This window comes from Malaclemys terrapin, chromosome 3 (assembly GCF_027887155.1).
Source record: "Malaclemys terrapin pileata isolate rMalTer1 chromosome 3, rMalTer1.hap1, whole genome shotgun sequence".
Lineage (NCBI taxonomy): Eukaryota > Metazoa > Chordata > Testudines > Emydidae > Malaclemys > Malaclemys terrapin.
The window spans coordinates 170,065,451-170,090,293 of record NC_071507.1 but is presented as its reverse complement, the minus strand read 5'-3'; the positions used below and the strand labels follow the sequence as shown (position 1 = coordinate 170,090,293).

Sequence of the window (24,843 nt, the reverse complement as noted above, 5' to 3'; positions counted from 1 at the left end):
GAAACGGAACATTGATATGAAAACAAGTTACTAAATGATGCATTATCCGGATGAGCTAATTTAAGTGAGCAAAGTAATGTAATATAAAAATCTGTATGAAAAGGATGCTGGATTATAAAAGGGTTTAAACTTCTTAAAGAAATACAAGTTTTGTGTCTAAAGTAATGTATATTTTTTAAAGAAAAACTATATAATTAGTGGCAAAATCTATAGAATTATGGAGCTGCTTACGTGAAATATTGCATGCCAATACTCAACTCCATTTTAGGAAGACTATGGAAGGAAAAACTAGGGAAAATACAAGAGGCCAATAAAACAATGTAAAATTGGAAGATAGGAGACTGAGGAAACTGAATTTGTATACTGTAGTCTGGAAAACAGAAGTCCTCTGAGGGAAAGGATATTATAAGAAATTATAAAATAACTAGGCGATAATAGTGTAAAAGAAAACAATAGTCACAGTTAGAGAAGTTGGTAAGGGCAAGAAGCAATATACCCGGATTTAAAAAAAAATGTAAACACTGTGAAAAAGTTCTTAATAATATGATCAAATAGGCAATGAAATAGACTACCAAGGAAAAGGTACTCTGCAATCACCATACATATTTTAAAATGGATTAATAGGAAGGAAATTAGGAATAGTGCTGAAAAAGGTAGATGGTAACTTGGGGCATTCAGTGTAACCTTTTCTGGCTCTACTGGCTATGGTTCTATGAAGTGTGCTGTTTGATTCATGGTAAGAGCACCAGAACTTCTCAGTTTTGCTTTGCTTTGCCTAGAGCTGTGTGGAGGATGGAAATTTCATATCTCAAAGGATTTTGAAATGTGGCTTTGTCCCAAATCAGAATAAACTCAAATTCTGAAGTTCTCCACAAAAGAAAATTCGCTTCACCCATAGCTTTAGATTGATTGAAATGTTTCATTTTTATTTCAACTTTAGTTTTTTGTGCTATGTAACATAATATCAAAGAAAAAAATGAATTGTCTGAAAATGTTGAAGCACGATGTTTTGACATTATTCGCTTTTTTTCCTGTTTTTCTCTGAAACAAAATTTCTGCAAAATCATGTTTATTTTGCTAAGCATTTCAATTTTGACAGAACTGCATTCTCTCATGGAAAATGTTTGTCTACATCAGAAGTGGGCAAACTACAGCCACGGGACCATCCTGCCTAGCCCTTGAGCTCCCGGCCCGGGAGGCTAACCCACGGTCTCTCCCCCACCATCCCCCTTTACCCTGCAGCCATGCTGCCGCGTGGGCAGCACTCTGGGTGGCGGAGCAGCGCGCTCCTGCCGAGCAGCGCGGCAGCGTTTCTAGCTCCGGCCGGGCGGCGCAGCTGCTAGACGTGCTGCTCTGAGCAGCATGGTAAGAGGGTTGGGGGGTAGGATAAGGGGCAGGGAGTCCCGGGGGGCAGTCAGGGGACAGGCAGCAGGGGGGATTGGATAAACTTGGGAGTCCGGGGTGGGGGGCGTGTCGGGGGGCAGGAGTGTGGATAGGGATCAGGAGACGGGGATCAGAGGGGGAGTAGGTGTGAGGGTCCCGGGGGGGCTGTCGGAGCAGGGGTGTGGATAGGGGTCGGGGCAGTCAGGGGACAGGGAGCAGAGGGGGTTGGATAGGGGGTGGAATCCTGGGGGGGCGGTTAGGGGCAGGGTGTCCCAGGAGGGGGCGGTCAGGGGACAAGGAGGAGGGGGGGTTGAATGGGTCAGCGGTTCTGAGAGAGGCCGTCAGGGGGCGGGAAGTGGGAGGGGACGGATAGGGGGTGGGGGCCAGGCTGTTTGGGAGGCACAGCCTTCCCTACCCAGCCCTCCATACAGTTTTGCAACCCCAGTGTGGCCCTCTGGCCAAAAAGTTTGCCCACCCCGGTCTACATTTTCGAATCAGTTCTATCTAGGCTCTAATTCAGCCAGGTGTACTTAAATATGTGAATTTCTTAAAGCATCTGAATGGCCCCAGTGAAGTCAATTACGAATGTGCCTAAGGTTATGCATATACTGAAGTACCATGTGTCAGGGTCCTAGATTACATACATGACAGCAATCTTACTAAAAGTGGAACTCTAGATGGTAAACGCTTATTTTTTTTAAAAAAAATAGTCAATGTGGATTTGCATGACCGTTGTTAATGGCTTATAGTGTTCCTATTTGCTGTTCCACCATTTGAACTGAAGACTTGTTAAGGAGACTTAAATAGATAGAAGTTGAATCTTCAGATCAAGATTAAAGAGGATAGTTCTGACTAAATCAATTTAAAACCTTATTTAATATGCCAAATTGCACACTGGGAGATGATCAGGCCATCAGATTTCTCTGTGTGGGAGAAGAAATATGAATATTAGTTTGTTAGCAATTTCTATACTGTAGGTTTTAAGAGCTTTTGAACAATGCAAGGAGATAAAATAGCAAACGTGCATGGATCAGAATCAGATGTGTTTGGATAAGAAACTTTTTAAATTATGACTGCTTTAAAGGCAGACAGTGGAACCCAGCGTGTCATTAGTATATCATTTTAAACTAGGGCAAGTTATTTATATTAATAACATTGAGATGGAGCCTCCGGACATGCCTCACTCCATCCCAGAAAAGAGCAAAGCAGAAGTCCTCCAGGCAACCTAGAGTGGTGGCAGGGGAGCAGCCAATCAGAGGGTCTGCTAGAGTGACCAATTAGGGCCCAGGAGGACCATTTAAAAGGAAGCAGCAGAGACAGAGCAATCAGTTGCTGCCTGGAACTCGAAGAGGGAGGACTGGGTGCCTGGCTGGTTGGAAGAGCAGCAGGACCGCAGACAGGTCAGTGTGGGTAGACTGAGCCCAGAACCTACCCAGACCCAAGTTAAGGTACCATGATGAGCCCTGCTGGTCTGGTTGAAGACTGAGCCCAGGCGAGGGCTGCCAGAAGTACACCAACCAATGGTACCGACATGAGCCCCTGTTGGGCTGTTAAAGAAGGCAATGCCAAGGCCATGAGAAAGGACTAGAGACTGTATACCCCGGAAAGGGGGTCAGTGAGTGGGACTTGGTTTGAAGGCTGAGTTGCGGAAGATCTGCCGAACAACCATTGACCAGAGGGGTGCTCTCGAGAGGTGGGTGTCACCTCATTGTAAGAACTGAAAGAAAATCAGGGTCAAACCTGATCGGCGAGGGGTTGCCTGCAAGAGGTGGGTCCTGCCCCATTCAAAATGAGTGATTGCAGGCCCCAGAGAGGGGCTAGCCATGAGAGGTGGGTGCAGACGCCATTACAAACATAAATTTGAAAATGAAGAATAGAGTGGGGAAACATAAATGGCTAGAATCCTATAGTCAGTGAATCTGGGACAGATTGATGTGATTTGCAACTCTACTGATCAGGTGTATTTGCTTGGTAAAACAGTGGCAAACCACACTGTTGTAATTTTCAAATCAAGTCAACTTTAGTGTGTGTTTGAATGAAGTTCCTTTCGTGCCATTTATTCAACAAATTACTATTAAGTAGAATTAATTTTAAAAAATTACAGGTATGATGCTAGTATTATAGGTCTTATTGGTTGCCCTTCTTTTTTTTTTTTTTTTAAATGAGAGAAATACTTCCTGTAGTTACATCTACTACCAAAGCAAAACAGGTACCTGCTATACAGGCAGTCCTCGGACTTACGACACAATTCGTTCCTCAGAAATGCATTGTAAATCGAAACGTAAGTCAAAACCGCTTTTCTCAAAGGAATCACTGCGGGCTTCTCTGGAGTCTTAAAAAAAGTGTCCAAAGAAGTTTGGACAGATGTTATCTTCTCCTTGTAAATTTCTCTGTAACAGCTGTACATGTTGGATATGCTCCTATTCACAGATGCACTGCATTCAAAGTTGGAGTCATGTTCCTCAAACAGGGACATGGCAGTTTCCAAATGTTGAAATGCCTCAGCCAACACTTTTGTTGTCAAGACTTTAGAGGCAGGAGTCTCAGCAGTAGGCGCATCTTCTTCCTTTGCCACCTTCTGTTTTTCCAATTCAGTGAGGTCCTCATTAGTTAATTTGAGTTTAAAGTCACTTTCAGCATTTGCACCGAGCAAAAGAATGAGCCTATCCTTAGCAGCTTTGAACCCTGGCGTGGATTTCTCCTCTTTGGTTATGTAAGTTCTTGACGGCATTCTTTTCAAAGAGAGCCCAGTTTTGTCAATATTAAAAACTTGAGGAACACAATAGCCACCCTCACGAATGATTTTAGCCAGTGTGTCAGGAAAAGCACGAGCTGCCTCCTCATCAGGACTGGGAGCTTTGCCTGAGACCCTGATGTTGTGCAAATTGGCCCTGGCTTTAAAACGCATAAACCAGCCCCTGCTTGCATTAAAGGGCTCATGAGTAGAACTCTCCACCTTTTTGTTTCTTTAACTCTTCATAAAGACTCCTAGCCTTTTCCAGAATTATGCCTAAGCTCACAGGAGCTCGGCATTGATTTTGATCCTCCAGCCAAATAATTAAGTTTCTCAACCTGAGCAATGAGTCCAACACACTGCTTAGTTATCACAGTTGACTGCATAGGAGCCAAATCCTTGACATATTCCTGAATTCTAGCCTTATCTTTCAGGATGGTCACAATATTTGTTCGGGGAATATCCAAAGCTCTGCTGATTTCAGTTGCTGTCTCCCCTTTTCTGGATCTCTTAATGATGTCCATTTTTGTTTCCATAGTAATTGTTCTGTGTTTCTTAGGGTATGTCTACATTACCTGCCAGATTGGCGGGCAGCAATCGATTCAGCTGGGGTCGATTTATCACGTCTAGTCTAGATGTGATAAATCGACCCCTGAGATCTCTCTCATCGACTCCTGTACTCCACCGCCGCAAGAGGTGCAGGCGGAGTCGACGGGGGAGCGGCAGCAGTCAACTCACCACAGTGAAGACACCGTGGTGAGTAGGTCTAAGTACGCGACTTCAGCTACGTTATTCACGTAGCTGAAGCTGTGTAACTTAGATTGATTTCTCTCACCTACCCACCCCCAATATAGACTAGGCCTTAGAAGAAGAAACATCACCTTCACTGGATTCATGCTTTTCTGTCTTTAAAAAAAAAAAAAAAAAATTAGAACCACAAAAAACAGCAATTGGGCATCAGGTTTGGCAGCAAGGCAGGCTAGGCAGACAGGCAGCAAGGCAGGTGGCTACTCAGAATGCTGGAAACATACTATGCAGAATTGGGCTGGCTTTTTTCAGAGTTGCTTGTAAATAATGTTGTGGTCGCATTATAATGAATGGAGCTGGAAGGAGGTCCCTTGCAGTTGCTTGTCTGATTGGCTTCCACGGCCAGGGTAGCTTTTTGCCAGGTAGCCTTGCCCTGGGCACAGCCAATCAGAAAGCTTGAATAGTGAAATCAGTGATTGGCTGAGGCTCAGCATGTGATGTGTGCTGTTCTCCCTGCCTGCTTTTGTCGTAAGGGCAAAACAAGTATTGTGGGGGCAAAACGGGCAGTCAACTGAAAAGCGTCGTAAGTGGCATCCGACATAAATCAGGCATCGAAAGTCCGAGGACTCCCTGTATTGTGTGTACATTTGCGACATCTCCAGGACTCCATTGAGGAGAAAATGGGGAACAATACATTGTCAGTGATGGTACCGCTTATGATCCTGGAGCGCAATCAAGACCAGTGAGGGGTTGTTACCATTTACCCTGTAATACTGGGTGCCTCACAATGCTTTGCTGCTGGAGCTCCCAGCCTGGGCCACTCACAACTGGCTTACAAGCATGCAGGTCACACCCTGTGTGTCTGTGTGCTTAGACCAGAGGTTTTCAAAGTGGGGTGCGCCCACCTAGGGGGGCATGGAGGAACATTTGGGAGAGGGGGTGAGTGGCAACACCAGGCGGCTCATGTCAAGCCCGCATGGCGGGGTTCATGGCAGCCCCCATGGGGAGGGGCAGGGAGTGAGCACTCTGTTACACCCTGACAGCCCAAGATTTACCACTGTCATGTAATTAGGATATGTCTTACACAAAGTATGCCTTGTGAGGTGTCAGTCTAAAAGTCTTGATCTGCTAGAAAATAATATCTCATTGGATTGTATGTGCTATCGTCATGTGCGAAGTTATGAAGTTTGGCTATGTATGTATTGCTGAAACATGTTCTGAGATTGAAAACATCCACAAGCAGCCTTTCAGGTATGACAGTAAAAAGGCCAAACAATGTTACCTGCTTATTGAGGAAATGCGCTCAAGGATTACCCTAGGAACTGTGTACAATAAAAACTTCTCAGAGATAGCACTACACAGTGGGAACTGTTTGACCCAGGTCACAGGAAAAAGAGCTTTCCAGCAAGTGGGGAGAAGATATAAAAGGGGGGAGATTACATTATGGGGGGGACCTTGCTCTCCCTGCAACAACACACCTGGAAACACCTGAGGAACAAAGACTGAACTGTGGGAAGTGATGGTCCCAGACTGGAAGGATTTTTAGCCTGTGTATGAAAACCTGGGAAAGCCAAGGCAACTTAAGAATCTTCCAACCTGTTTATCACTCAGGGTGAGAATTTGCTAATTTATATCTTACCTATCTAGTATGTTAAACTCAGTTTACAGTTTTTGTTTATTTACGAAGGTAATCTACTTTGATCTGTTTGCTATCGCCTATAATCACTTAAAATTTACCTTTTTGTAGTTTAATAAACTTATTTCTTGTTTATAATATAACCCAGTTTGTGCAATTTATATCTGGGGGGTGGCAAGAAACTGTGTACATCTCTCTCCACATTGAGGGGAAGGGTGAATTTCTATTAGCTTGTGCTGTACAGATTTTTCTATACAGTGCAAGAGAGTATTATTTTGGGTTTATTTCCCAAAAGGGGTGTGCACATGAATGCTGGGTGAGTCCTCTCACACAGAGCTGACTTCAGTCTGTGTCTGCAGCTGGGTGTGGCCCTACCTGCGTGTGTGTCTGTGTGCGCATGCTGCAAGGGGTTGGAGAGCCTAATTCAGCAAAACAGGGAGAGGGAATCCAGGCTGGTGGAGCAGGAGAGGCTCAGTGAAACTCCAGTACATCAGGTGGCATCCTGGACGGCGGGGTCCAACCCGTCACAGTGGCGTAGTCAAGCAGGGTAATGCGCACAGCTTATTGCTCTGAAACACTGGTGGTGATTTCAAGTGTGTTGGCTAGTGGTTACTGGTTTGTTATTTTCTATTTGCTTATCTTATTGAGATCCAGGAAGTGGGTGGGCGGAAGGGGAGGATCCACAGGACCTGGAAGCCAAGTGATTCCAGGGGACAACTAATGAAATAACAGGACAGGAGTGCGGTCAAAAGGTCAAACGAAGGGAACCTGATGAGGATTCTTTGCTTATTTCGGGCAAGAGAAATAGGAACAGGAAAAGCAGCAAAATGAGTGAAAGTTTGTAATTCTACAGAGTACCTGAAATATAACTGCCCCAAATTGAAGGAAAATAAGCCCCCCTCCCTCCCCCGATCTCCTGTTGGCTCAGTTGTCCTCAGTCCTGGAGGGTACCCCCACAATTTATCACACCTGCATGATGGACACCAGACCCGGTGAACCAGACAAGGAGCACATTAATGTTGTCAAGATTGATGGCACAGAGTGCCTGGGTTGAAGGGATACTGGGGCCCAGTTCTCCCTGATTCGACCAAGTGTGGTCCCAGAGGCAAACGGCCAGTATTAAGGGGGTGAGGCCGGAAAGGTTCCCCATACCACTACAAAGATTTGTGTGGAGTGGGAAAGTTTGGAAGGTGATTTACTTTTAGGGATCCTAGAGGGCATCCCGGTAGACATGTTGGTAGGGAACATTTTTTTCCACAAGGCCAGGACTGTTGGTGCGGTAACTCACAGCATGAAGGAATATTGTGTAGGGCCCTCGAAGGGGGAGGAGAGTGTATTGCCTATCAGTGAGAAGGCTGTTCCAGCTGGTGGCTGCAAGCCTGTCGCAGCTAAACCAGGGATAGATTCTGCTCTAGGGAGCACGGAGGTGTGTGTCTTGGAGGGAAGCCCGGAGAAGGGTGTTGGAACCTTAGAATCCACAGAGCAGGTGGGTGAGTGTTCCACTGGCACTGCAGTGCAGGATGGCAGCATGGTTCCAGGTGTGGGAGATGCAGAGTCAGGCCTCTGCCCAACTGAAAGCAATAGGTCCCCAGGGCTGGGGTAGGAGAGATGTTGTCAGTGTCTGAGAACATTTTCCCAAGTATTAGCGGTCAGGAATTTGCAGCTAAGCTCCCCTGCGTCCCTTACCTGTCATACAGGAGGCATTCCTAAGGATGGCAATGGACATGGTGGGTCCTATGCCACGCCCCATTTGGAGAGAGAACACCTATATCTCAGTGGTGGTGGATTTTGCCACTAGATACCCTGAGGTGGTCACTCTGTCTAATATAGAAGCTGAGACAGTTACAAGAGCCCTACTCAGTACATTTAGCAAAGTGGGCTTCCCTAAGGAGATTTTGTCTGACTGGGGAGAAAACTTTATGTTGCAGTTATTCAACGAACTATTGAAGGTGTGTGGTGTGAAACAACTTAAGACTGCCCCCAGTGGGATGGTGGAAAGGTTCAATGGGACCCTAAAATCCGTGCTGGGAATGTATGCCAAGAAAAGGGGCCAAAGTTGGGACAAGTTATTGCCGTTCCTGCTGTATGCTTACAGGGAGATATCCCAAGAGTCCACAGGATTGTCTCCATTTAACCTTCGATATGGGAGAAAAGTGAGGGGACCCCCCTCGATCTCATTTAAAAAAAAAAAAAAGGGAAAGGGTACGGCGAGGTGTTTTCCAACAAGCCATGGAGAATGCACTTGCTATCCCATAAAATCCTCACCAAAGGGATACAACCCCTCCTTTCCAGGCCTTATAGGGCCACCGGTAGGGTGAAAGAGCAAATTCATACAGAGATACAAATATCTGAGCGTAATTAAGGAATCTGATAGCTCGTGGGCATCCCCTGTGGTCTCGGTCCCCAAAAGGGATGGTGCTGTAAGATTTTGTGTGGACTATAGAAAACTTAATGCTGTTACTGTAACAGACGCGTACCCCATGCCAAGAATCGATATGCTGGATGTGCTGAGCCAAGCCAAATACCTCAGTATTTTTGATTTAACTAGAAGTTATTGGCAGGCACAGAAAAAATCTGCTTTTATCACTGATATAGGGCTCTATGAATTCAGTGTTACCTTTTGGTTTGGTCAATGCTGGTGCAACCTTCCAGAGACTGGTTAACAAAGCGTTAAACGGTTTACAGAGCTTCGCAAGGGCATATACAGATGACATAGTTGTATTCAGCATCACATGGGATAACCACAAGAAGCACCTGGGGGTTGTGCTGTCAAAGCTCAAAGAGGCTGGTCTAACCATAAAACCCTCTAAGTGAAAGATAGGTGCAGCCAAAGTCCCTTATCTAGGACATTGGGTTAAGGGTGGGGGGCAAATATCCCCTGATCCTCTTAAGTTGGAAGCCATTGTATATTGGCCTGTGCCCCAAACTAAAAGGCAGGTCCAATCCTTCACAGGCTTGGCAAACTATTACAGGAGGGGGAGGGTTCAGCGCCATTGTATCCCCAATCACGGACTTATGTAAAAAGAATCAACCTACTAAGGTGATTTGGTCAGGCGTGCCAGAAAGGTTTTGATAAGGTAAAGGCACTCTTGTCTGCAAAGTGCTAGCCAGCCCTGACTTTGATAAGAGTTTTGAATTATGTACTGATGCATCCGACACTGGCAAACGGGAGGATGACAAAAAGCACCCCATTGCCTTCCTAAGTAAAAAGCTGTCCCCTACTGAACAGAATTACTCTGTCACTAGAAATGGAGTGCAAGACGGTATTATTTTGGGCTTATCTCCCAAAAGGGGTGTGCATGTGAGTGCTGGGTGAGTCCTCTCATACAGAGCTGACTTCAGTCTGTGTCTGCAGCTGGGTATGGCCCTATCTGTGTGTGTGCACTGCAAGAGGCCGGAAAGCCAAATTCAGCAAAACAGGGAGAGGGTATTCAGGCTGGTGGAGCAGGAGAGGCTCAGTGAAACCCTAGTACATCAGGTAGTGCCCTGGGGGGGGGGGGGTGTCCAACCCGTGTCACACTCCCCCAACTCCCTGACTCACCATAATGGGACACCCACCCTGTGAGACTATGTCAGCATCCTCCATGGCTATGTTGATTTCTTCTCCCGGCAGCCTCCATTTCCGGCTCCGGCTCCATTCCTAGAGACTGTCGCACCTGCCTTCCCCCACCCTGAAAACCTGATGGGGGAGGTGTAGAGGGGCAGGTGGGGCAGCCTGGCTGCAAGGTAGAAACATCCTGCTGAGGAAGCCTTGGCTGTGCCATTGGTAGGTATCTGTGTATTTGAAACTTACAAGTATAGGTAATTTTAATTAAAGTTGGGTTAAGGTCACTGTTAGGTTTGAGTAGGCTACCAAGCATATTTTTGCAGGTGTTTATTTTTGTCTGGGTTGGGAGGGGCTCAAGCAAAAATTGTAACTCAGAGCGGGGGCTCAGCTCAAAAACTTTGCAAACTGCTAGTTTAGTCCTGGTCCAGCAGCTATGAACCCAGTATATAGCCCCACTCTGTCTTCCACCAGCCTTGGTTACAACCAGCACAGTGACTAACACACTTCCAGTCCTGAATTTCCCCAATACCATGTGTCCACCCCTCTTTGGACAGCTTAGAGAAATAATAAGGTTCGTAGCTCCTGTAAAGAAACAAAACCACATCACAGCTTTTTAACTTACTGGGGTAAATACATACTTTCATTTAAAGACAGCACTGAGTTGGTTTATGATAAAAAAGAAATAAATTTATTTACAAAATATGCACAGGATTTAGTGAGTTCAAGTATAAGGAATCAAGATAATTACAAGTAAAACAAAATAAAATGTGCTTCTAAAAGTCTAAAACTTAATCTAGCAAGATACAATATTTGCCCAAGCAGGCTTCTCACCTATATTCAGTTCCCAAAGATTTCAACTTCCCACTTGCTTGAAGGACCCAACTTTCTCAGCTTGCAAGAGCTCTGTTCCCTTGTCTGTCTAGTGATGGGTGCCAAGATGGACTCTGTCCTTCCGTATATCTTTCAAACTTCAATGAACTTGTTTCAAGAGGCAGGATGACCCCATGCTGTTCTCCCCTTTCTGTGGGCTTCACATTCCCCTGCATGTAAATTGGGCTTCCATTGTTTTGATTCTACCATGTATAATTTACGTAGGAGATAGGTAAATAGCTGCCCTCATCCTGTCTGGGTGGGAGCTGTTCCTTCTTTGTTCGACCACACTCTTTAAATCATCATATCAATGGGCATTCATAATTCCTCCTATAATATTAATACATACCCTGGTGATTAATTTCATTGTAAAATGTGTCATTAGCTTTCAGAAAGGAGCTCACTCTATGCATTGTATACTACAGTAATATTGTATTCAATCATTTGATTCAGTTCTTTATCACTTGAGATTCAGCCCCCATGCCTTTGCAAAAGATTCTTCTGAAAAGTAAAACTCAGACCAAACTTCTCTCTCCTGCTGGACATAGATGCCATACTGTCCTTTCCCCAACTTGCTAATGTTAGGTTTGCCTCCACCCCTTGTTAGCTTGATGGGTCTGTTTACTGCTTATATGTAAACTGAGGTAAACACTCATTTCTTTGTTTAGGATAGACCTGTTTAATAACTCCCATGACATACCTGGTCTATGCACACTTTAGTTATTCCAGCATATATCCGTAACTGTTAATACCCATCGTGTATATACATCACGCAAGAATATTAATGATCAGTGAGTTATCAATTTTCAACTGATACCTCACAGAGCATATTTTGTACAAAGATTATTACAGTAGTGTGTAGGGTGTGTATATAGGGGTGCTTAGTGTCACAGGAACCAGTAGAAAACCCTAATACAATAAAGAGAGGTGAAGTTTCTAGGAAGCAAGGTAACATGTAAGAGAAGGCCAGGTTCACTGAAGTGAAAGTGAGCTAATAAAGGAAAAGCAAAGGAAGAAACCATCCTATTGCCACTTTTTTCACCCATCAGTGCCTGTTAAAGCTTCTGTTTTATTTTAAAATGTCTGTTTTCTGTACATGGACTTTTTTTTTAATTGCTGCATTGAATTGTAAGGTGGTCAGTTTTCTCCCCACTAACACTCTGTCTTGTTTTGAGGTTTCTCCTTCCCATTAAATACCTCTGAGTACTTTTTCCTTGACTGTATGAGCTTCAGCTTGTCCAAAAGCTATCAGATTGCATTGTTTTCTGCTCATTTTTCTGAGTTTTTGTATTATTGCTGTACTCATTGGTATTTGTAGCGTCTCTGAATTACTACACATTCCACTAAACGCTGTTAGCTCGTTTTTCTAGGTTCTTAATTAAATTTAAATAATTCTTGGTTTTTGATGGCTGATATTCAGTCATTTCTGTTCTTTTGTGTCTTGAATCCAAATGCAGAGACTTTTCCAACTATACTCTTCAAAATTGACTTATTGTGCATACAAGATCGTCACACAAGACCTTGTCTGTACCTGTTTTTACATCTCCCATCTCCTGTGTAAACTGTTCTTATTTCTGTTGACAGTCAATTTTTGAGAATTCTACCATATTTGTTTACTCTTTGGTTCATAGATTCATAAAATTGGGATTAGATCAGAATTCGTTTTTAAAGAATGTAATAACTTTTGTACATACTATACCTCACTCAGACAATTATGCCAAATATGTTTTGCTCTCTATTCAAATATTCAGTCAACACAATATGTTACTACTAGAATCTAAATGAGAGGCTGATGCACTTGCTTTATAAGCTTGCAAATTAAGTAGTTAATCAATTTTCCCGTGATGTTCTCCTTTGCAGTATGTGGTGCTGACTCATATGGGCTCTGTCTTCTTCCTTCATCATCAAGCACTGTGTAAATGAAACTTGGTCTCATTGGGCATTCACTGATCATGACATTGTAAATCCTCTAGATGGAAATTATTGTCTTACTGCTTTTTGCTATGTCTCTTTCCTGAACACTGGTGGAATACAAACCAAACAATTATGTATATTAACGCAAGGCATGCTTAAAAGCTACTAAAAGAATGTGCAATGGAAAGATAGGCTACTGTACAATTCATATTATACAACCAGCGTGGTGCAACATGCTGACTAGAAAAATAAGTAAGTAAAAGTTCTGTAAAGTCTTCTTACTATAAGGTATTTAGGAACAAAAATTGCTGTGGTAGCATAATACCAACAGACCCCAGTAGTCGTTTGGCCAGGATCAAACCTGGGACCTATGGAGCTTAATGCATGAGCCTATACTGCATGAGCTACAAGACACACCTCTCTTAGTTGAGGCTGTAGCCAACTCATCAATCTGTAGCTGCCACTAGAGGAGGACAGAGTGCCACACCAAGCAGGCATGGGTTACAGTAGCATGATATTATGCTGTAGTTTATTAAATAGCAAAATATATTGTAAACTTCTTTGAGCAAATTCAAGGAAAAATCATTGTTAGTTTTCAAATTACAATGCAGTCCTATGAAAATTGTGGGAATAGGAACTCAGATGGAGCAGAAATGTAATATTATTATTTCTATTGTAGTAGCATTTTGAAGTCCTCAATTAGGATTGGTTCCCCATTGTTCCTAGTCCCTATATAAATGGGGTAGAAGGACATTTTTTGTCCCAAAGAGCTTCAATGTAATTCTCAGTTCTATGATTCCTATATAGTGCTTGGACAAACATTGATGTTTTTTATAAGACAAACAGATTTCTATATTTCCTGGGTTTCTTTCCTATTTCTTTTGTCTGTCATTCGTATTGTGCAAAGGTAGTCAGATCTGTAAGAATTACTTTGTTCTGTCTCAGATTGTCTCTGAGCTTTTCCATTATGAAAATATGCTATGCTCTCCTGAACTACAGGATACCATCAAAGTGATTCTTTCCTCTTTCAGAATTCTTCTAGGCACACCTTAATGTTATCAAGTGTGGTCCAAACTAGTATTATGGAATTCAAACAGAAACCAAAACTGTTTTAAGAGCCCTAATACTTTATTTTGATTGCAGAGGCACTCACTGTACTTTCCTTGTTCAAACTATTGATAGCATTGCCTTTGTTCAGTAACATAGGAACACAGGAATTTCCATACTTAGTCAGACCAGCTGTCCAGTCCACTTTTTCTGAAGCCTCCGTGACTAAAAGTACCTAATATTTATTACCACAAAAGAGCAGGTCCGGAGTAGGTATTGTCTTCATATTTGCAGTGGTGAAGACTGATGCAAAGAAACGGTTGCCTTATTCTTTTCTTCCTTAATTTTTCCCTCTTATCCCAGGTGAGCCAGAGCGGGGACACTGATTCTTTTGCAGGCCCCCAGCTTCTGACATACTTAAAAAAAAATTTTGTTTGTTTTTACATCTTGTTACACTTTTATGCATCCCAGAATCGCAGTCCAAAAAAGAAGCAAGAGACACACTTTTTGATTGACAAACTACCTAATAACCTTGAATCAGTTAGGTCAGGAATAGCTTGAACAAAACGTAAGTGAACAGCAGATATGTAGCAGCAGGCCCTGAGTAGCTACACCCACCCAGTGCTATGCACACAAACAACCTTGAACAGGAACACTGAATTCAGAGAGCAGGAATAGAAAGAACACACACCCCAATCATCACAATTTCTTTCCTTTCTCCTGAAAAGTTCACAGTAGTTGGCCAGAGGCACTAGGTGATCCTATGGCCATAAGTTATATCTCTAATGCAGCTCAAGGAGTGGATGCTATTGCTATGGTGCAACTTCCCCAACTGGCCACATTACATAATCATACACAGAAAGAGCATCCTCTTCCCTATCTGTTCCCCTTTCTGCAGACAGTATATTTTGCTAGTTAAATGCACTTGCCACACTCCATCACAGGCAGCCTGCAAGATCATGTCATGAGTATTGAAAACACTTACAAACCCTTACCTAACACACACTGTTTGTTGAGATAGAATACTGGGAGTGTTGCATGGATACACTTGTTGAAACTTGCATATTTTCTAGTCACCTCATTCGGCTTTAAGGATAGTGAAGATAACTCACCTGGGATAAGATAGCTCAGTGGTTTGAGCATTGGCCTGCTAAACCCAGGACTGTGAGTTCAATCCTTGAGGGTGTCACTTAGGAATCTGGGGCAAAATCAGTACTTGGTCCTGCTAGTGAAGGCAGGGTGCTGGACTCGATGACCTTTCAAGGTCCCTTCCAGTTCTAGGAGATGGGATATCTCCATTAATTTAATTTTTTTTTAAGAGATTGGATGAACCTTTTCCATCAGCATAGAGAACTTGATCCTCATAGGTTGATTGAAGAGCTGATACAATGAGGTTTCGCCAATACTTTCATGAGGGGTACTCCTAATATTGTATAAAGAATGACTTAATACAATCTTGCATCTTGATGATCCTCCAGTATGTGAACTACATACTTATTTAGAGTCCCATGCATTCTCTCCACTATGCCATTTCCTTGGGCATAGTACACAGCAGATTCGTAATGTACTGTTCCAATATTTGTCAGCCTTCAAACTGTCTTGATACAAAAGGTGTCCTATTATCTGAAACAATGCTCTCTGGTAGGCCAAAAGTAGCAAATAAAGTGGTTAAACAAGAAATGAGCTCTGATCCATAGGTCCTTCCACCTCCTGAATTATACCATTATCTTTCATGTTTTGCATTTCTGCTTGGATCTTGTGCACAAATACAGGCGATACACAACGTGCAGGTGGTGCAGGTACTCAAATCCCAGCTGTAGAGAGTACGCATATTCTACTCCTGGGGGAATTCTGTGCCACTGTGCAATGCAGAATTTTGCAGAAATTAATGTTGTGTGCACAGAAATGGGCTGCAATGCTGCTGGCTGCAACTAGGGGCTGCTGGATCCGGCAGAGCCCAGTTTGCACATAGAAGACACTGCCGGGGGAGGGGGAGGGAACTAGAGAGTTCCCGACAGCTGTAGTTCCCTGCATGCCCTGAGAGAAGGCAATGGCAGCATGCAGGCAACTCCACACAAGCCTGGGACCAAGCATCAGGCTGTTTTCCCCTTTGGATACCTAAGTTCTGGGGAGAGAGGGAAGGGGGGTCCTGGTATCTGGGCTAGGGGGCCCCGCAGCTGGGCTCTGGGTCAGGAGGGTGTGTGAGTATCTGGGCAAGAGGGGGCCCCGCAGCTGGGCTCGGGGTGGTGGTGGGGTGTATTGGCTGGGGAGAGGGCATGGCCGGGCTGGCCTTGGGGGATGGGGGGGCAGAGAAACAGGAACTGGGTTATCATGGGGGTTTCTTTAACTCTCTACTCCTGGGGGAATTTTCTTGTGTGTCTGTATTGTCACAGATATACTTGCTGACAGGTATTTTGAAATAAATTACCAAAATAATTGAAATTGACTATGTAGTGTTATTTTGACAAATAAAATTTGCAAAATTTTAAAATACTGTGTGCAGAAAGTTTATATTTTTGGTACAAAATTCCCCCAGGAGTAATATGCCAGGAACAGAACACTATCACCATTAAATAACTCATGGTGTATTTGAATGATAGTTTTGGATATCACTTTCTATTCTAGCTGACATAAACACACGTGAGGTGTCCTGTGTGAGTTGATGGGTAATACCAAGCTGTAAGCACAGATCATAGGACAATAATGGAACGACATTCACAGCTGTGCACCGAACAATGTAAAAATTTTGCAGTCAAGGCTATGCCTTTGTAGAGCACAGAACTTACAACATTAGCCACTGTCTGCAAATACAAATCCCAGACATTTTTAACCACTGTCGGGAGGCAAATGTCCAGCATGTGAACTAACCCAGAAGGGAGAATGTTAACATCAGCACCCATATCCACTATGCACTTCATTGGAGGGCCATTAATATCCATGATAGCAAATACTAGCTCCAGTGCCTTGCCACATGAGAAAATCATACTAAGGGAAACATCAGGGATCCCAGTAAAGGTGGTCTCATGCAGCTTCACATGCACTTCATGTAGGGTGACCAGACAGCAAGTATGAAAAATCAGGACTGGGATGGGACGTAATAGCAGACTATATAAGAAAAAGACCCAAGAATCGGGATTGTCCTTATAAAATTGGGACATCTGGTCACCCTAACTTCATGCCTCCTGTCTTTGTGAACCCGTGTACCTCTGCATAGTGTCCTTCCTTTCCACAAGCGCAACACATAGCAGTGCTAGCTGGGCAGGGAGGGAAATTGGCCAAGTGATCCGGACTACCACACCAGAAACTGCCGACTTGGCAACGTTTACTGCCATGGTCATGAAGCAGGAATAAATAGTGTCATATGACTGGGCTACAGAAGTAGGAGGAGCAGCTGATGGTTTAAGCATAGACACAAAGGTAGCAGCAGTCTGACAGACACAATCTTCCATCCCGAGCCCTTTCCAATGCCTTGCTCTTAGCAACCACAGCATCAAAAGTTACCATTCTAGCATCTTCAGTCATTAACGGGTCCCTCAGGTGGTCATTGGTTGTGCCAGTCACAAAAATATCATCATAACATCCCCAAAATCACAATTCTGGGCCAACTCCACAAATGACATGCAAGCTCACATATGGTTTCATTAAGCTGCTGGTGAGTTTCAAAAACTGTTTTCTTTTTTATTAGAACAGAATCTCCAGTGCTGAAATACTTGAGGCACTGCACAGATGCCTCAAAGGACGACTTGGGTTCCGGGAATACATCATAAATATTAATGTCAACATGGCCTAAGTAGTTCTGCAGCAAGGGTAACCTAGCAGCATCAGAGAGTTACATGATCTGCACATAGTTTTCAAAATTCTGAATAAAGTCTGGCTAGTCATCAGCCTAAGGGTGTCCAGGCAGCATAGGTTGCACATTAGAAACACTTGTTGCCATAATGTTATGCTCTGATGCATCCCAGAATAGCAGTCCAAACCCTCTCACCCCCCCAAAAAAGCAAGACCTGCAGGTAGGTTGTTAATCAAAAGATGTAATAACCCTGAACCCGTTAGATTAGCAACAGTCTAAACAAAATGTAAGTCTGAACTGCAGATATGTAGCAGTGGGCCTTTAATACCTGTACACCCTATGCTATGCATACATACAGCCTTAATCAAGAACAGGAAAAAAAACAGGAACAAGGAGCAAGATGTTGGAAGGCAACAACCACACCAGTGATCACATACTTTTAACTGTTTGCTCTTTGAACTCCATTTTGGCCCTTTCATTTCTTGTTTAATGCCTTCTATAATTTAGGCTTCTGTTTATTGGTTTCACTAGGGTCAGAGTTCCAAATCGTGAAGGATTTCTGTTTTGGCTCAAATAGGCTCTCAAACCTTGCCATTTAGCCATGATTGTTTCCTCCTTGTCTTCCTGGTTCCCTTTTTGGTGGTGTATTGATATTTCAGGGGCAGGATTTTAAGTTTTTAAGAGGTTTAATTTGTTAGCCTACCGGCTGTTTTGTTAACAGTTAAATTTAGAGCATACTTCTCTGTAGTGCCTAACTCCCACTCAGTCCATTCTTCCCTGTGCTCACTCCATCTGTTTCCTTCTCGCTCGTTACCAGTAGAAATTTTCATAATTGAACAAATTTTCAAACTCTTGTCAGGCAACGTGGAGGAAGCACTGCTGAGCACCACAATCCTGATGGTTGTTTATATGGACAAGGTGCTCCACATGTATTGGCAATAGGATGTCCAAAATGTCCATGCAATTTAGGATGTGGAAGGCCACTTTCCTCAGCAGGTGTGTAGAGCTCGCCATGGTGCTACGGTGACAGAGCACCAATGTGTGAGTCTCCCTCAAAGCAGAGAAACATGTGCTCCAAGAGAAGCTTGCCTTCTTTGTTTGCTACCAGTCGGTGGCTAATTCATTTGGTTTTGAAAATCAGCTGTCGGAACTGTTGTCATAGAGATGTGTGTTGCTGCCCTGGATAATAAAGCTTGGCAATACAAATTTGTGAATAATCTCTGGTGAATGCTTGGGGTTGCGGAATTGTATCGGGACCACTGATGGGACACACATGTCTTCCATTTGTCTGTCCCCCTGCTCGCCTCCCATATGCTCCCTAAACAGGCCTTGGAGTTCATCAGCAGAAAAAGAGGTATTTTTTCATGATCATGCAAGGCTTGTTTGATCACCATGGCAAGTTCACTAAATTAATGTGGGGGGTTGGTCTAGAGAGGTCCATGGTGCTAGGAACTTTAGCAACTAGGTGCAATGAAAAATGGAACTGTTGCTCCCAAAATCACTACGAACATTGATGGTGGTGTGTTTCCAGCTTTATTCTACCTGAAGTGATATAGTTAATTTGAAATTGGAGTACAACTCTTATAATGATATAACTCATTCCAAAATAGTTCTCTCTCTCCCAAAGCAGTTATAGTGGGATAAAATGCAAAATAAAGCACACACACACAAAATCGCTTATGTGGATGCAAGACAGTTTATACTGGAATAAACTAAAGATACACTTTCCCATGTAGACAAGGCCTGAGACAGACACTCTATGGAAGATAGATCATATTCCCCACTTTCCTTCCTCTCTTCTCAAGCAGGTTTTTCATCCACTAAGTTGTAGAAATACAACCAGATCTTCTAATCAAGGGATAGTGGGTTGGGACCACCTTTGTAGAACTCTTCATAGAAATTAAAAAAAAAAAAAGTTTTAATAATTGGAAACCACTAAGAAAATTGTATTAAAAAATACAAGAGCTAGGGCTGTCAAGCAATTAAAAAAATTAATTGTGATTAACCACGCAATTAATGGTACTGTTAAACAATAGAATACCATTTATTTAAATATTTTTAGATGTTTTTTACATTTTCAAATATATTGATTTCAATTACAACCCAGAAAACAAAGTGTACAGTGCTCACTTTATATTTATTTTTATTGCAAATATTTGCATTGTAAAAAACCAAAAGAAATAGTATTTTTCAATTCACCATATACAAGTACTGTAGTGCAATCTCTTTATCATGAAAGTCAAACTTACAAATGTAGTTATTTTTATTACATAACGGCACTCAAAAATAAAACAATGTAAAACTTTAGAGCCTACAAGTCCCATCAGTCCTACTTGTTCAACCAATTGATTAGACAAACAATTTTATTTACATTTGCAAAAGATAATGCTTCCTGCTTCTTGGTTACAGTGTCACCTGAAAGTCAGAACATACATTTGCATAGCACTGTTGTAGCTGGCGTCGCAAGATAGTTACATGCTAGATGCACTAAAGATTCATATGTCCCTTAATGCTTCAACCATCATTCCAGAGGACATGCGTCCATGCTGATGACGGGTTCTGCTCTGTAACGATGCAAAGCAGTGCAGACTGACGCGTGTTCATTTTCATCTTCTGAGTCAAATGCCACCAGCAGAAGGTTGATTTTCTCTTTTGGTGATTTGGGCAGTGGCGGCTCCAGGCACCAGCACTCCAAGCGCGTGCCTAGGGCGGCAAGCTGCAGGGGGCGCCCTGCTGGTCCCTGCGAGGGCGGCAGTCAGGCTGCCTTTGGCCACATGCCTGCGGGAGATCCTCCGGTCCTGCGGATTCGGCGGCAATTCGGCAGCAGCATGCCACCGAATCCACGGGACCAGGAATCTCCCGCAGGCAGCTGCCGAAGGCAGCCTGCCTGCCATGCTTGGGGCGGCAAAAAAGCTAGAGCCACCTTTGGATTTGGGTTCTGTAGTTTTGGCATCAGAGTGTTGCTCTTTTAAGACTTCTGAAAGCAAGCTCCACACCTCATCCTTTTCAGATTTTGGAAGGCACTTCAGATTCTTAAATCTTGGGTTGAGTGCTGTAGCTATCTTTAGAAATCTCACATTGGTACCTTCTTTACTACTCACATGTATAAAGTTATTCACCTAAGTATGTGTTTACAGGATTGGAGCCTACGATTTTACTATCTTTTAGGTAGGGTCAGTGATTTGATATTTTTTTTTTTTTGAAGCACCTAACATATTTTTGGGGTGCTATAAACAAGTAATAATTGCTAGTAAACAGGTGACAAACATTCTGTCTATTAATTGCTTAAATGAAACAAATCTAATTAACTTATGGAAAGGTCTGAATGTAATTGTCATTCTTATTAAAAATTGGCTGCTTTGTAGGTTTCCAGAGTGGAGCTGATGCTGATGTTTGACATTTAAAACCCTAAATGAATTAGTATTTTCCTTCCTGCGAGGCTGTCCCTCTCCCTATGTTGCACTTCCACAGCTGAAGTTTACAGAGGTTTTTCAGCTGGATTCCTCTTGGTATAAAAGAGAAGTTGCTGTTGACGGGATGGTCTTTGTGAAAGCCTTTTTCCTTTGGAATTTTGCTCCTTCATGCCCTTTAGTCCACAATAGCCTGTATTTGTTCACTTTCAGGGCCTTTTAATAAAAAGGGCTTCTGAGGAAGAGAATAGTGCTTGTGGCATAAAGTATAGAGAAAGTGGAGACCATTTCTTCTTGTCTTTATTGTTATTAGGTGGTTGGTATATTTTTTAGGATTCCTACATACAAATTAGTTTATTGTGTTAGGTAGCTCTTGTCACTTTAAAAATAAAAACCAGTAAAAAAGGATGAACTCTTTTAAACTCTGACTCCAAGAGTATAATTTCAATAGTCACATTATATATTTTCTATTGTGTTTTACAGTGAATAATCCTATACCGTCCAACTTGAGGTCAGAAGCAAAAAAGGCAGCTAAAATATTACGAGAATTTACAGAAATAACTTCCAGAAATGGACCTGATAAGATCATACCAGGTTAGTAAGGATACAAATTTGTTGCAATTGAAGAGCTCACTTCTTCAGACCTCACTTGGGCAAAATTCTCATTGTCTTCATGATTACCTACTGCGTTCATTGTGCATTTTCTCCAAGTGTAATGAAGACCTGGACCCTATAGCTATAATTTTTGTGAAATGAATTTACTCTTAAGAGGTAAAATTCATTCTTGTCCAGGGGTCCTGTGCTGTATCTTTCTCACAACTTATTCCCCACCCCATCCCATCTCTGCCCATTAGCAAGTCACTGTAAGAGTGGCTATGTTGGTGGACATCTGCATGGTGTGGATTGGGGCTCCATATTTGCCCTGTATAGACTGGCACATAGGGAGGACCAGATATAGTAATTAAAACCTGTACATCTGTAGTAGTTTGTTAATATCACCAGAATCCTCAAGATAGAATTCTAGCCTTAATAAACACATTTTTAAGATATGTGATGTGGCTAAAAATAATCTCTGTACATTATTTTCCTATGACCCTACTGTAAATCAAAATGGAGGTAAATGGAGTTAAACCAGTATAAAACGATATAAGAGGAGAATCAGGCCATCTGACTCTGTTTCCCACTGTCCTTTTTTTCTGCCATCTCTATCTTTTTACCCCTCTGTGTTCTAATTTCCCTTCCTTGTCCCATATTCCGTTTTTTTTCTTTTAATTTATACTAGTTGTGTTCCAAAAGATATACAATAAAACTAGATTTTCTTTTCTGATGTCATTTTATTATGAGCCCAAGTATTGAATAACAATGGGGATGTTAATCATTTTTATAAAATGATTACAGATTAACGTGGACTCTGTTACTGTTAAAATTCTCCACTTGAAAAATCCATTGAGGCAGGGATGTTGAGTCTCCATTTCTTTTTGTATTTCACTAATTTAGCTCACTTTTTTGTTATAAATTTATTTCAGTCTCTTTCTTATTCAAAATTGTTAAATATATGGCTGTTTTTTTAAGTCATGATTGTGTTTTAGTATGTTCTTTATGCTCTTCTGAAAATGTTAATTTTTAATTTTAAATAATTAATATTTGTTTTCAGCCAATGTAATAGCTAAAGCTAAAGGCCTTGCAGTTTTGTCTGTTATCAAAGCCGGATTTTTGGTAACAGCTCGAGGAGGCAGCGGCATTGTATTAGCACGTCTTCCTAATGGAGGTAAGGTGACATTTTCTCAGTCAAACCAAGAATTAGAGTGTGTATCTTCCTTTTCTACATCAGGGGAAACTTCAAAATAAGTGTAATTCATTTTTCTTTCTTCCTTTTTTTTTTTTCTTTTCTTTTAATAAACTAGAACATAGGAAATGCCATACTGGATCAAACCAGCGATCTGTCTAGTCCACTAGCCTGTCTCTAAGGCTGATTTTTACATTAGAAAATTTTGTATCTGTTTTCCAGCAACATTGCAGCACTGAGGGGCGGTTCTATGTTTTTTGCCGCCCCAAGCACGGCAGTCAGGCGGCCTTGGGCGGCATGCCTGCGGGTGGTCCGTGGTCATGTGGATTTGGTGGTGTTTCTGCGGGTGATCTGCTGGTCCCGCAGCTTCGGCGTACAAGCCGCAGAAACCGCGGGACTGGTGGACCTCCCACAGGCACCAGGGCCGGCTCTAGCTTTTTTGCCGCCCCAAGCGAAAAAAAAAAAAAAGGGCGGCCGGACTGCCGAAGCAAAAAAAACAACCGGCAGCTGCAGGGAACGCGTGGAGGGCAGTCAAGGCAGCTCGCAGGGGGGTGAAGGGCGGAGCCCCCGGGGGCTGCAGGAGGTGCTGGCTCAGCTGCTCCTTTAAAGGCGGCTTGGCTGGGTCGGGCTCAGAGCGGCGCGGGAGGCGGAGGCCGGTGCAGGCGGCGGACAGTGGCTCGTCCCAGGGGGCACGGTGAGCGGCGGGGATCGCTAGTTCCTGCCCCCCCCAGGCCAGGGTCCGTGCCCCAGCTGGGCTGGGAGCTGCAGACCGGGCTGCCACAGCAAAAAAAAAAAAAAAAAAAAAAAAAAAAAAAAAAAAACAGCAGGGCAGCCGGAATGTGCCGCCCCAAGATTGGCTGGAATGCTGCCCCTTTAAAAGTGCCGCCCCAGGCACGTGCTTTCTCGTCTGGTGCCTGGAGCCGGCCCTGGCAGGTACGCCGCCGAAGGCCACCTGACGGCCGCCCTCACAGCGATCGGCAGGCTGCCCCCCGTGGCTTGCCGCGCCAGGCACGCACTTGCTGTGCTGGTACCTGGAGCTGCCCTGGTAGCAGACTTAGGTTTTTCAGCATCTTTGCTGGAAAACAGTATTTTCTAATGCACATGCAGTGTAACAATAGCTATTGCTAGAGCCTTCAGAACAATGTGTAATATCCCCATAATGAACAATTTTAGAATTGTTTTGAAGCATGAAGGTTAATATCTCTTGTAATATGTTTAATGTAGTAGGGTATCTACATACTATTATCATTATTATTTGTGTGTGATCTTTTGAAAATGAGTTTCATAGGTAAGTTTTATATGTTGTGTCGGGAAAACAATCCAGTTTTAAACTTGTTACTTTTTAGTGGACTGATTTCGAAGGTCTCACCGCAGCCCTTGCACCACTCCTGAGGAAGAAAACTTTTTACAGGCCAATCTTCAGCACTACTTATGGAGTTCATACGCATGATTATTATTCTAGGAGAACTCAGGCCTGCCGACAGGGAGGGCAAAGGGGTGAATTGCTCAGGAGCCTGGTGATTTAAAAGGGCCCATGTGGATGGGATAGATAATGTATTTTTAAAATAAAAATTAAGATTACAAAAAAGAAATCCGGTTTCCTGCTGCTGCCGCTCTATACAGAGCGCCATCCCTCATGGTTACAATAACAGTTTGCTAGAGTGCTGCTGCACCCTGCTGGTCTGGCAGTCTGTCAGAGCATCAGCAATAGCAGCCTGGGAATCATGGAGCTTGCTCCCTTCTCTGGCTCTCCGGCTCTCCGGCTGCCAGGCTGAGGAGACTTTAAAGAGGAACAAGTTCCCTCTATGCTACCAGATTTCCTCCACCAGGGCTGCAGCTCCTCGCCAAACACAAGCCAGCAAGTTCAGCCACCCATTCGAGCCATCCTAAATTTGCCAAGAGGCAGCTGGGACTACCCCCCTCCACCCTTTCACTGATTCTGTCACTGGCTGACCAGCTGCTATCACAAGCGCATTATG

General features: G+C 43.3%; 1 protein-coding gene across 4 annotated transcripts in view; it reads left to right on the top strand.

Moving 5' to 3' along the window:
* The window catches only part of SH3YL1 (SH3 and SYLF domain containing 1), a 120,299-nt gene that overhangs the window by 15,611 nt on the left and 79,845 nt on the right, over nt 1-24,843 (top strand). For all 4 annotated transcript variants that reach the window (XM_054021984.1, XM_054021985.1, XM_054021983.1 and 1 more), the window contains exons 2-3: nt 21,562-21,672; nt 22,733-22,846. In XM_054021984.1, the coding sequence (XP_053877959.1) occupies nt 21,562-21,672; nt 22,733-22,846 (225 nt within the window). The remainder of the gene's footprint in view (nt 1-21,561; nt 21,673-22,732; nt 22,847-24,843) is intronic.